Raw genomic sequence first — 13,672 nt, 5'->3', positions numbered from 1 at the left:
CATTCACACTCCCAAAATGTATAATCCCATTTGTTCTAAATCAAGGGAAAAAAACACTAAAATACACTAAATTATATTGATAACTTTTTGAGAAAGAGGAAATTATATTGATGACTTAAACAAAACAAATTTGACATAAGGCAATACGACACATATTAAACCCTAATCAGTTGTAGGGGTGTTCGTTTGGATGGATCGGTTCGATCCGATCTAATTAAATAAATCCAAATTGATTTCGGTTTTCGAAAAATGGATCCAAATAGTCCAAACTAAATTCAAATCCGATTCGATTACAATTCGGTTAGATCGGTTTTTATAATTCAGTTTTCAAAAACCATAACATTTTAAAATGACGTAGAATTATAATATGATCTAATTTTACAGAAGAAGTAAAAACAAATTATTTACTTGTGATTTAATTTATACACATCCACTAAGAAAACATATTATAGTTTATTATTTAATAGATAAAAAACTTTTGAAAGAAAGTACATACTAATGTCTTTTATTAGGTAAAAACTTTTAAACTTATTTAAAAAAAAATATAAAATTAATCAATAATAATAGATATTTTGAAAATAAATACATAACAAATTGTTATTCGGTTTTTTTGAACTATTCGGTTATTACTTTATAAACCAAAACCAATCCGAAATCCAAAATAATAATTCGGTTTTGTTGAAAACCAATCCAAAAATCAAAATATCCGAACCAAATAGTCCAATCCAAATTGTCCAATTGGACACAATTCGGTTTTATCCAAATAGTGAATAGCCCTAATCAGTTGACATGCTTACAATCCCAAATTTTGATATAAGACAAAATAATCAAAACCTTGTTTGATTAACAAAGAATCAACATAGTAGCCCTAATTTCTATGACTAACAACCATATAAAAGCCTAACACTTGATATATGTATTAATCATGAAGTTTTTTATTTAAAAATTTGTAAAAATGTTTTAATTGAAAAAAATTTAGTGATTTCATAATAGAATTTACTAAAAATAATTGATTAGTTAAATTTTTTTTCTATCGACAAGTCTAACTTACTAATAATCTGATTTATGTCACGAGATGTTGATCGGAAGGAAGAATGAATTTCCACGTGTCAATATCTAACTGTACGGTTATGATCATCATCCATGTCGGTTTGGTGGGTCAGTTTCCTTTAACGCATAGATAGAATCCAAAAAGAAGTCCAGTTTGTTCCTTTCTCCTCAGCCTTCAACTTTCTTCTTTCCGGCGAATCTCGTCTGTGTCTGACAATGGCGATGGTGGCGAAGATAGGCCTCATACTACTGTTTTTATATCGTATTCAATTTAGTTCCTCCGCTGAACAACCGTTTGACGTTCGTCAACACCTGGCTACCGTAACACGGTAAACTCTTTACCCTTTCTCTGATTTCATCACTCATGATCTAGGTTTCTCATTTGTTCAGCTTCATAGGTGTGATTCGTTTCGCAAATCAACAAGTGTACAAAAAGTGAATACGACAGATACGGTGTTTTTATGTAAGAGGAATTTAATGTCGGTAGGTTTTGGTCTTACTTCCTTGAGGATATTTGAGATTCAATCAGTGCAATGATCTTATTGGAACAGTTAGGGTTTTATTAAACTGGAAATAACCGACGGAAATTGATTCGAAGAAAATAAAATTGGATTTCAATGGTTCGTTAGTCATAGTAGGAATTAAAGATATCCTAGCGCGAGTGACATTTTATATCCAGCTACTAGATGTATCCACGTTCACTAGCTGTTCAAGGGGGGAAATGTATCATATGTTGAGATTTCTATGCACAAGAATCACATTACATCTTAGTTTATCTTCGTATGTGTTAATGATGTTTACTGTGAGTGCACAGTGTATGTTTTTGAATAATCCCTTTGTAACTTATGAAGTGATTTATGTTTTGACTGCAGATATGGGGTTTCAAAAGACATGAAAGAAAATCCGTTTGTTTCATCAAACATCCCTGATCAATGTTCTCCTATCCACCTAAATCTTGTGGTATTTCCAATATCTTGTTTCTTCATATATCTTTCAACAATTTGTATGCATATCTGCTTACACTTTACAAACATTGTGTGAATCCTTTTGCAGGCAAGGCACGGGACACGTGCACCTACCAAGAAAAGGATGAAAGACCTGGAAAATTTTTCAGCTCAACTGAAATCTCTTTTGAAAGACGCAAAAGAAAGAGGGGCATCTTTGGAAAAACTTCCTTCCTGGTTGTGGGAATGGAGGTCTCCATGGAAGGGGAAAACCAAAGGTGGAGAACTAATAAGTCAAGGAGAAGATGAAATGTATAACCTTGGAATCAGAATCAGGGAACGGTTTCAAGAACTGTTTAGTGATGAATATCACCATGATGTATATCAGATCAGAGCATCCCAGGTTTTCCTTCCTTAACCTATAGCTTGAACATGGTTTTTCTTTCTACCATATCTTATAAGTTTTAACAGTTTTATATCTGTTCTGAATATGATTTAGATTCCCAGAGCTTCAGCTAGTGCTGTTTCATTTGGAATGGGCATGTTTAGTGGGAGAGGAGAACTTGGAGTAGGAAAGCATCGAGCTTTTGCAGTTTTGAGTGAAAGTCGTGCAAGTGATATAATGTTGAGATTCCATGATTGTTGTAAGAACTACAAGGTACATAACTAAACCTTTTTTGTATTATGATATGATCATAATAAAATTAAAGATTGTTCCTAATTGCTTCCCTTTTGTTGCAGGCTTATAGGAAACAACAGGAACCTGCTGTTGATAAGCTTAAAGAACCTGTTTTAGAAGAGATAACACATTCATTAGCAGCACGTTATGGGCTTAATTTCACAATCAAAGATACCACCACACTTTGGTTTTTATGCAAGCAGGTAATAAACATGTGATGGGCTTCAACTTTCAACTGTGGAAATCATTTTTTGTATTTAATTAATAAATCTTTTCTTGTACTAAATTCCAGGAAGCATCCTTGTTAGACATAACTGATCAAGCTTGTGGTCTTTTCACTAATGATGAGGTACATCTGTACTCATATTCACACAATTATTAATTATTTTGCAGAAACTATAGTAGGATGCTATTTTTGTCAAATCCTATATACTCAAAAAACAAAAAAAATGATTTATATAGGTGAGTCTATTAGAGTGGACAGATGATCTGGAAATGTTCATAGTAAAGGGTTATGGAAATGCATTAAATTATCGAATGGGAGTGCCATTGCTGCAAGATGTAATATTGTCCATGGAGCAGGCGATTAAAGCAAAAGAAGGTAATTACTAATAATTAGAAAATTCTATTATTTATTATTTATATGAATTATGAATTATAAATACACAGTTTATATTGTTATTAATTTATTGTTTATAGAAGGGTATGCACCAGGGAGTTATGAAAAGGCAACGTTAAGGTTTGCACATGCAGAGACATTGGTTCCTTTTTCATGTTTGATTGGACTCTTTCTTGAAGGATCTGGTGAGTATCTCTTAGTTACTTTTATCTGTGTATTTTTTTTTTTTATATATATATGATAATTAAATTAATTATTTGTTATTATGTGCAGAGTTTGAACAAATACAAAGAGAAGAGCCGTTGAAATACCCCCCGAAACCCCCAGAGAGAAGAACATGGAGGGGAAGCAGAGTGGCTCCTTTTGCTGGGAATAATGTTTTAGTTTTATACAGCTGTTCCCGAAATAACACAAATAAATATTTCATGCAAGTTTTACACAATGAACAACCAATCCCAATGGCTGTAAGTCTTTCCTTCATCTTTTCTATATTTGGATCATCTTAACAATTCTTATGTGAGATGAGTTGAGAGAAAAAAAAAAAGGTAAAAGGGTTAATAATGTCTTATTACATTGATCCAGGTTCTTTTTTTGGCTAAACCATTAAGTCATTCTGTCGAAATTAAGTAAAAAAGAAACAGTCTGTATATAACTGTACAGATTAAGTATTTAATCCATTAAGCTCATTAATTTAAAAAAAAAAAAACAGCTCTTTGATCATGGTTGGCATATTTCGTCTAAAAAACCACATTGTTGCAAAAGTTTATATAAACAAACATTAAAACCCATATATCTTTTATACACAGGGATGCGGGGGTACTGATTTCTGTCCATTTGAAGTTTTCAAGGTAATATATTTCCTCTTGGTTTCTTTTCGATGATCAGGTTAATGAGGGCATTTATGTCTTTTGCACATACGATAGATTGAAAGTGACTCCCTGTCCCATCGTTTTTAGGTGGGACATGAGTCTGAGTTTGATAAATGCGAAACACAGTTAGTTGTGAGTTGTTTTGTCCTATAAATAGAATAGAGAGCAACATTTGTATGTTTTTAATTTGTTCCAACAGGAGAAAATAGCGGCGCCACATTTGAAGCACAATTATGATGAGCTATGCAACGCGAAGGTGCAAGAGCCGGAATGCAAGTCATATACGACTAAAATAACCGAAATGTTGGGTTCGATTTTCTCAGGAAAAACCAACAACGATGAAACATCATCACAGAAAGAAGAACTATAATAAATTAATTAATTATAAACAGATCACTTTTCTTTGCATTTATCACTCAACTTTTGAAACTGGCATCGGCATGTAACTAGTCAAGGTTTTAGCTTGTATGCCGGGAGTTTTAGGCTAGGGACTAATCTAATCCAACATTCATACTTCTTTTTTTGATGTTATATTTACATTTTGAATTTCATAAATCCAATTGTCATGTTTTCCACTTCTATCCAGTTTTATGTCTTTTTTTTCATCAGCCATAAATTGATCACCTCATGCATAGGTGTGGTATCTCCGTATTTGTTATTTGTGTTGATATTAATAGGAGATTTGCTAGAAGATGAAAGAAATCGTCTCTTAGAAACAAACAAAATCAGAGTAGATTGATGGAGGGAAAATATCAACCCCTCTCTATTCTAATCTAATAAAAGAATAGTTACGATGAACATGCCGGTTTGCCACGTGTCATTGTTTTTATAAAGCCTTTTCTATTCATTTTTCTGCCATGTAACTTTTCCTATAAAAATTTGAAAATTTCTATTATAGCTATTATAAATGGTAATTGGTAATTTTCTTAAAATAGGAAATTGATTTTTTTTTTCTTCCCCTAAAATAACCATTTAGTTATTAAAAAAATGTTATGTTATTACAAAAATTTAAGAAAGTTATTCTTAATCATTTATTACTTGTCAAATAATATAAAGAAATTGATTTTAGGCAATAAATCCGGTTGAATTTCCGTCATAGTTTCTCATTTTGAATACAATTTGATTTATTATGTCAATCCCTTTAAATTAAACACTAATTATTTCATCTACCTCCGTCACATATGCTTTGATTTTTAAAGTCATATTACTTTTATTATAGATTTATGAAATTAGGCTATGCATTTATATGTCAGGGGGTGTTTGGCGATCTTTTTCAACATCAAAAGTATTTTTGTAGAAGGATTCTTAATAAAATAATTTTTTGTGGAATGAAAAGGGCTTTTGTGTTAACTTTTTACAAAAAGTCAGGTTTTTATGACTTTTTGAAAGCCATTATTTTCTTCTGTGCAAAAGTCATTTTCAAAAGGACTTTTCTTATACCCAAACACTTTTTGTTTATTTTTTGACTTTTTAGAAAAGTTAGAAGCCAAAAGTCATTCTGAAAGCAATCCCAACCATCCCTTTAATATAAATTTTAAAAATAGCTTAAAAGGATAAAAGTAAATGTTGGTCATTTAAGATAAGTTGGACTCTAATTCTTTTTGACAGGATGGTAAAGCAAACAGGATATAACAAATTAGAGGAATTGAATTTCATTGTTGTTCGTCCACCAAATGTGTAATAAATCTTAATTTTTTTGGATTTCCTTTCAAAATTTTAATCCTTTCAATTTTTTTATTCAATTATGTGACGACTCGACAACACAATATATGAAGATATGTAACATGAACATTTTCTTGAGTTATAATCTTATTCCACTTTTATGTACATAGATCTATTTCAAATAAAATTAATATGAAATATATGTCGTTTATTTTAATGAATGTATACTTTAAGTATGTTAAGTAACATATCAGTTTATTATTAGCACAAATATAAATAATTAATATATTACAAAATATTAAAAGTAAAAAAGGAGGAAAAATAATTATATTCTTTTGAATAAGCTGATCATTTGTTAATCCGTAAGTAACAATTTTTTTTTTGAAAAAACTCACCAATAGTTGGGTTAAAAACATTCACACTTAAACGTTCACATATAAATGATATGAAATCACTTGACAAAGAGATGCATGTTATATCTAAAAAATTTCAAATCTTTTATATTATTATATTACTTTTTTATTTTATATAAAAGAGCATTATTTTCATAATTATCTTTGCTTTTTAAATTATATTATATTTTAATTTTTAATAAAGCAATATTATTTCCATGATTGATTATATTTGTTTTTCCACTTTATTTAATTTTCTATTTAATTATACAACATTATCATATCAAATTAAAATAGTTATGATAATCAAACTCTATATAAAAATCACATTTTGTTAACATTTACTATTTTTATATATTATATGTTGTTTTAATTTGTTTACCATAAATTCTACGGATTCTAACCTAGTTTTTTTTTTCTTTTTTTTTGTTTTGTTTTGTTTTGTATTCACGAATTTGAAAGTTCACTATGTTTAACAACTACAATATCATTTATCAGTAAATATATAAGATGAAAATGTTTTTTCTTCGGTGATCAAACTAAATTTGGTACTATTCATAAACAACATCATATTGCTGTAGTTTCTATCTTCACTATTTTCACATAATAAAGATTTATTTAAAAAAATGAACGAAAAGGACTATGCTACTTTTGGTTTTTTAAGCGTTTTTAAAATTTATAATAATGAATTCATATAGGGACAAGCGGCAATGACTCTTTTTAGGTCGTTTTTTTTTTTTTTTTTTGTTTTGGGGAAAACGATTTAGGATGGTAAGAAAGTTTTAGGTTTGTTAAAAAAACATTATTTTTTGGCTTTTTTTTTTTTAATTTTTTTTATAAATATTTTTTTATATCATTAAAGTCTCAAAATTGTTCAAAAATCAATATTTTTACCAAGAATTTGAGGTTTATCCGGTAATATTGCAAAAGGTAAATAGTATAAAAGACACTCAGTTTACATTAAAATTCTAATTTGGTGGGTTTTTTTTTTTTTTTTTTTTTTTTTTTTTTTTTTTTCAAATTTGATACTGTGTTTTTAAATTTGTTACAATTCTGACAACTTGACCGGTCAACCAGGTTACATACTGACATGACATGATGACGTGTCAGTTTTGATAACAAGGCATGCTGACGTGTCAAAATTGAAATTTTTTCCATAAAAAACACTATGTTTTTATTTTTTTTTCGATTTTGACACCAAGTTAATTTTTCCTTTCAATTTTGACACTACGTTTTTTTTGTTCCAAATCGAACATCATTTTTTTCAATTTTTTCAATGTTGACAATTTTCTATTTGAAACCGTATAAATATTTTTTTGATACATTTAAACCGTATAAATATGTTTTTTTTTTCAATTAAAAACCACAGTTTTGCGTAAATACAAGGTTTTTCTTTTACATTCAAACCATAATTTTACGTATAAATATGTATTAGTTATATAAAAACCGTATTTTATATTAAATACACAACTTTAAAATGAGTTTGGAGGTTTGGAGGCGTGTAGTCGATCAAAACCCGGATGTCAAGTTTGCAACCCGTGAAATTTTTACATCTTTATTAGAAACTTATGGTTAGTTTGATTCTCATGATATAACTAATACATATTTATACATTATGCTTTGAATGTAAACAACAAAAACACTTTGTATTTAAATAAAAATATGGTTTTTAAATGAAAAAAATATATATTTATACGGTTTAAAATATATTAAAAAAATATTTATACAATTTCTAATGAAAAATTGTCAACATTGAACAAAATTGAAAAAAATGTTGTTCGATTTGGAACAAAAAAAACATAGTATCAAAATTGAAAGAAAAAATTAAACTTAGTGTCAAAATCGAAAAAAAATTGAAAACTTAGTTTTTTTTTTTTTGGGAAAAAAATTCAATTTTAACACGTCAACATGTCATGTCAGTATGCCACATCATCAAAACTGACACGTCATCATGTAACCGGGTTGACCGGTCAAGTGGTCAGAATTGTAACAAATTGGAAAACACAATGTCAAATTTCAGACAATAAAAAAAACACAGTGTCAGATTAGAATTTTAATGTAAACTATATGTCTTTTGTGCTATTTACCCTATTGCAAAAAAAAAAAAACAAACTTACATAGGCATTAGGTCTTATTACGTACACATTTAATATAACTTTAACCACTCAACTTATTGGTACTTAGATAAATATTATCCTAGCTCACGTGAAAATTAGGGCCCGTTTCTTTAAGTCAGATTCAAGCTATCTCTCTAACTCACAATAAAACAATTTTACAAGAAAAGACAAGAGTAAATTACATGAATGGTCCCTATGGTTTGAGGTAATTTGCGTGCTTGGTCCTTAACTTATTTTTTTAACTCGGAAAGTCCCTAACGTTTGTTTTTGTTACGCGCTTGGTCCCTACTATTTGTTTTTGTTACACGATTGGTCCCTGTTTTATCTAAAAAAACTATTATTTAAATAGGAAAAAATTGTAGGATAGGTAAGGTAAAGTGAGGGGGTTGGGGTTGGGGTGTGTTTATTTAAATATTTTAAAAATTCAAGGGCAAAATAGTTTTTTTAGGTAAGACAGGGACCAAACGTGTAACAAAAACAAACAGTAGGGACCTTCCGAGTTAAAAAAATAAGTTAGGGACCAAACGCGCTAATTACCCTAAACCATAGGGACCATTCGTGTAATTTACTCAAAAGACAATTAAGACTTCGTCTAATACAGATGAACAATAGTTCCTAATCATTGAAGTGCACTATAAAGCTTCATTTGCCCTGAGTCCGCTAGTTGACTTCAACCCTCTTAAAGTTTGTGTGAGTAAATAATTTCTATTGAGTTGATTAGTTCTTTTTAAAGCCCAAAATGTAAAAGCAAGTATTTATCTTGTAAATATTCAACTCATTTTCTAGAATTGCAATCTTCAGTCAAAGGTGCTTGCTTTAACCTCATCTATCTCATGTTTCATTCTTGTTTGATTCTTCATTCATCAATTTCTAGAAATTACATTTCTTCTTTAGATTCTTCAAACCGCAATTAAAATTAGACGAAGAAAACATTTAACTTAAATATTAAGACCTACTTACCAAAAAGTTTGGCAAACCCTAAACTTTTTGCTAAGATTATCCTTGGTCCATAACTTCTAAATTCAAAAAGGGTATCCCTAGTGACTAACTAGAGCTTGCATCATCAACTATTATATTTTGCTATACCTTTGTCTAAATGGGTATTTAATTTTAGGGTTGAGAATAGACAAAATTGCAAAAATGGTCCTTGTGGTATGCATTTTTTTTGGGTTTTAGTCCAAACCACGATTTTTTTGGATTGGTGGTCCTTTTGAGGTAGTTTGCTTGTGATTTTGGTCTTTCGATAAATTGCAAAGACTAAATTGCCCTTACCATATTTATTTTCCATTTTTATTTTTTTCCTATAAGTATTTATATATATAAAATAAAAATAGGGGCCCATAACTCTCTCTCTCTCTATGTGTGTGAAAAAACAAAGCAGCAACCGGAGGTTGCTGTCCTCCGTTCCAGTCTTACTTCTTCGTTCTTTCTAGACAATACACAAACCTAAATACCCCCCTGGAGAGCATCATTTCCAGTTGCACCCACTATCGGTCAAAAACAACTCGTCGACACCCCTAATTGCTGAGTGAATCTTGTGAAAAACCCACTGGAAGTTTCCCCCATTTCGCGACTGTTTTCAACCTCCAACAAGATCCCTCATTGACCCATCTACTTCAATTAGTGATCCACAAGTTATCATTCCCGTTTTTTTTGTCGAAATCGAGCCAAAACGACCAAGAACAACTGCCACACGTCACCGTGGTCGGCGGTACGTGCAACAAAGGCACAACTGCTCCGGTGGAAATTTTCAATTGAAATAAGATTTCCTAAGTTCTTAACATGTTGGTTTTCCATGATGTGTGTGTAGATTTTCTCCAAATCATCTCATTTAAAAAGTTGAGTTTGTAATCAGTTTCCAATTTCTCGATCATTCTGAGTTTTCATCTTCTAGGTTTTCACAAAGGTTTTTTCTTTTTATGTGATGTAGGTCTTGTATCTGATTTCTTGGTCATCCAATTACAATCCTGTACAGATTCGATATCAATGGAATTGTTATCGGGTTCCACCGTGTAGATTGGAAAAGAACAAATGAAGTTACTTCAGAAACATCTCCTGTTCTTGTAGATGGATGAGCCACGTCAAAGGAGAAATACTTAGGAGGATGGTGCTCTGTTGCTGTTCCTGGGCTGATGAGTTCCCCACCTACATCAGGAGGGTGTGACGGTGGAGGTTGTGGAAGGATGCTAGTGGCGGTGAGGTTCTGAAGACCGAATACAAAAAGAAAGGGAAGCTGGTAAAGAAAGAGCATTTTGTTTTCAATGATCAACGACATAGCAGTGGAGAAGGCAAAGCATGAATCCGACAATATTTTAGGGGTTGTGTGTGTTTAGAGAGAGAGAGAGAGAGAGAGAGAGAGAGAGAGAGAGAGAGAGAGAGAGAGAGATGGGTCCAATATTTTTTAGAGTAAATTACACGAATGGTCCCTATGGTTTTGGGTAATTTGCGCGCTTGGTCCCTAACTTATTTTTTTAACTCGGAAGATCCCTATTGTTTGTTTTTGTTACGCGCTTGGTCCTTACTGTTTGTTTTTGTTACACACTTGGTCCTTGCCTTACCTAAAAGAACTATTATTTAAATAGAAAAAAATAGTGGTGTATGTAAGGTAATATGAGAGGGTGAGGTTGGGGGTGTGTTTATTTAAATAAATTAAAAAAATTGAGGGTAAAATAGTCTTTTTAGGTAAGACAGGACCAAACGCGTAACATAAATAAACAGTAGGGACCTTCCGAGTTAAAAAAATAAATTAGGGACCAAACGTGCAAATTACCCTAAACCATAGGGACCATTCGTGCAATTTACCCTATTTTTTATTAATAAAACTTAAAATTAAATAGAAATAAACATATAAAATATATCAAAAGGGTATTTTAGTCTTTTCAATTTAGCGAAGGACCAAAATTACAAGCAAACTACCTCAAAAGGACCACCGGTAAAAAAAAGTCGCGGTTTGGACTAAAACCCCAAAAAAATACATACCACGGGGACCATTTTTGCAATTTTGTCTTGAGAATATAATGTTTTATTAAGGACCAAAATGGGAATAATCAGTAGTTAAGGGACTCATCTGGTATTTTACCGAAGATTCTTAAATGGTAAAGTTTTATCCACGTAAACCACCATAACTCTCTGCTTGACACATTTCCTTTCTCTCTCTAAAAATGGGATGCTGTGGTGAAGAAGAGGAAGACATCCTCCAACCACTCCAACAACAACAAACCCCAACCCGACACTCCTCATCCTCTTCCATGGCGTCGTCAATTACCGGCGATGACTCATATACCACCATATCTCCGATGAATTCCAATTTTGCGGCTTTAATTTGTAAAGATATCCTGCGTACGATCTTCGAAAAGCTTCCGGTGGTAGATCTAGCACGGTCGGCGTGTGTATGCAGGTTGTGGAGTTCAGTAGCTTCTGATCGAGAGATTCAGGTTAGGGCTTTCAAGGCGCCGTGGAAACTGAAGGGCGTGATCGGGAATCCTAGCTCCGGTAGCTTCTGGAGAGATAATAGACTTAGCCGTTTCGCTATTTCACATCGGTTGGTTCGCAGTGACACTGTTGCTAGCCTCGCTGTCAAGTACTCCGTTCAGGTTTTCCTCAATCCCTGTCTGCGTCTGTCTTATTAAACTTTCAATCTATTTGTTCATCAGGTTCCTCAATCTATGTGTGATAGATAATCAGGGATGAAGAATTGATTGTAATTTGAGAATGGAAATTCACTCCGTTTCTTATCTGTCACTCCATGTGTAGTGTGGAATCCGATTTTATCTCAGTCGAATTGCTACATGATGCTAATCGGAATTTTCAATCTATTTGTTCTTCGTTGATGTGATGATTAACTCTGTTTCTTCTGTAGGTTATGGACATTAAACGCTTGAACAACATGATGAGCGACCACGGGATACACTCAAGGGACAGATTGTTGATCCCTGTAAGCTCGCCAAGCCTTCTCATCAATGGCACATGCTATATAGAATTGGATGCTCATGCTAAGAGGGAAGTGGCAGTTTTGTATCTGGAAGGTAAACCTGAGAGAAGGGTGACTGGTGTGTTGAATAACGTGACCTCTGAGCAAGGAAAAAGAAGGATAATCGACTCATTGAGGAGAAGCATGCAGGTTGATGATGGTACTGCCCAGTACTACTTGTCTTTATCAAATGGTGATCCCAGAGGTGCGGTCATGGAGTTTTCTGAAGATCTTAGGTGGGAGAGGGAGGTTCGTTTTGCCTAATTTGGTCATACAATTGAAGGCTAAATGCAAGAAATAGCAAGGTACTTCAAGTTATATCTTCTTTTTTATTTCTATTTACAGCATTATACTTTCAGTTTTTGAAAAATCCAACCAATTATAGAATTGTACTTTCAATTTTAGTTTCTTATTAGGACATTTGTAAAATGCTCTGAATTTAGATGACTATGCTTTAAGTGGGTAGATTTTTGAAGTGGAAATGAAAGTAGGATGCTATAAAAAATAAAAGTACATTGCTTTGCTTGCATATTGATGTGGGAATTTAGAGATGGGGACAATGTAATTAAATAGTAACCATGTTTTTGTTCATTATTGTGACATTTTGTATTCCTTTTGTTCCATTGTTATGAATATTTGTATTTGTTTTATGTGGTGCTGACGTGGAGATAAGAAATATGATGGAAGGAAATGCTGATTAATAATACCTGTGAAATTGTTGCAGAAAATGGGTTGTGATTTCTTTCAAGTGGAAACACTGGGAGTGGGACTAAAGCCAGCTGATTATATGCATCAGTTTATGTGTGTTTAAATGTAAATTCTGTGATGATATTATATTTTATATACTAGTAGTAAGTTTCCTGATTCGCTACTAGATGTATTGGTTTATGTTCACTTAGTAATTGTAAAGCTATATTGTATTATGTTAATCCTACATAATTTAAACTACATGATATGCTTCCTTCCCATTCCCCCATAATTCATAAAAATGTTCAATTTTTCTGAACTTGTATAATATATCATATGCTTTAATTTCACAACTGGAGTTCATCTTCTATTTATATTCACAGATACAACTTGGGTATTCTGTGAAAGTTTTGGGGCTCTGATCCTTTGACCTTGCAAGGGGTTACAACACCTATGACCCTATATAATTCACTGTGTTCATGATCAAGCTGTGTGCATTTTCACCACCTAAATTGTATTACTAACTTTGGTTCCTTTTGAAACTAGCATAAATTCATATTACACTCAAAATGACATGTGATCACCAACAATCCTCCCCTCCCCTCCCCTATTTTAATGTAATTCTTTACTTAATACAGACAAAATAAACAACTCAAATCATGCATAAATGAAAATATTGAATC

The 13,672-nt window shown here is 31.9% G+C and overlaps 2 protein-coding genes across 3 annotated transcripts; both read left to right on the top strand.

Annotated features, from left to right (window-relative positions):
- Positions 1-1,185: 1,185 nt before the first annotated feature.
- Positions 1,186-4,740, top strand: LOC111878897 (uncharacterized). 2 transcript variants are annotated; one of them, XM_042898094.1, is made up of 12 exons: positions 1,239-1,379; positions 1,449-1,533; positions 1,923-2,010; positions 2,104-2,397; positions 2,494-2,652; positions 2,736-2,876; positions 2,966-3,022; positions 3,136-3,274; positions 3,373-3,477; positions 3,566-3,756; positions 4,099-4,140; positions 4,361-4,740. In XM_042898094.1, the coding sequence occupies exons 3-12, from the start codon at positions 1,942-1,944 to the stop codon at positions 4,529-4,531; spliced, it is 1,368 nt and encodes a 455-aa protein (XP_042754028.1). In that variant the 5' UTR covers positions 1,239-1,379; positions 1,449-1,533; positions 1,923-1,941; the 3' UTR covers positions 4,532-4,740. The 2 variants fall into 2 exon arrangements, with proteins under 2 accessions (XP_023731145.1, XP_042754028.1); XM_023875377.3 differs by lacking the exon at positions 1,449-1,533 and having other exon boundaries at positions 1,186-1,379.
- A 6,705-nt stretch (positions 4,741-11,445) lies between these two features.
- LOC111878892 (F-box protein At1g55000) lies at positions 11,446-13,250 on the top strand. Its single transcript, XM_023875370.3, has 3 exons — positions 11,446-11,925; positions 12,192-12,607; positions 13,027-13,250. The coding sequence occupies exons 1-2, from the start codon at positions 11,494-11,496 to the stop codon at positions 12,564-12,566; spliced, it is 807 nt and encodes a 268-aa protein (XP_023731138.1). The 5' UTR covers positions 11,446-11,493; the 3' UTR covers positions 12,567-12,607; positions 13,027-13,250.
- Positions 13,251-13,672: the final 422 nt, after the last annotated feature.

Source organism: Lactuca sativa, chromosome 9 (assembly GCF_002870075.4).
Source record: "Lactuca sativa cultivar Salinas chromosome 9, Lsat_Salinas_v11, whole genome shotgun sequence".
Taxonomy (NCBI): domain Eukaryota; kingdom Viridiplantae; phylum Streptophyta; class Magnoliopsida; order Asterales; family Asteraceae; genus Lactuca; species Lactuca sativa.
This window is presented reverse-complemented; position numbering and strand designations above follow the sequence as displayed.

Bases quoted from the DNA above. Each gene is read 5' to 3' on its own strand.
- LOC111878897 (XM_023875377.3), top strand. From the start codon at position 1,267: ATGGCGATGGTGGCGAAGATAGGCCTCATACTACTGTTTTTATATCGT. The intron at 1,380-1,922 runs GTAAACTCTTTA...TTTTGACTGCAG, and splicing joins CACCTGGCTACCGTAACACG to ATATGGGGTTTCAAAAGACA. The intron at 4,141-4,360 runs GTAATATATTTC...TTGTTCCAACAG, and splicing joins GTCCATTTGAAGTTTTCAAG to GAGAAAATAGCGGCGCCACA.
- LOC111878892 (XM_023875370.3), top strand. From the start codon at position 11,494: ATGGGATGCTGTGGTGAAGAAGAGGAAGACATCCTCCAACCACTCCAA. The intron at 11,926-12,191 runs GTTTTCCTCAAT...TTTCTTCTGTAG, and splicing joins CTGTCAAGTACTCCGTTCAG to GTTATGGACATTAAACGCTT.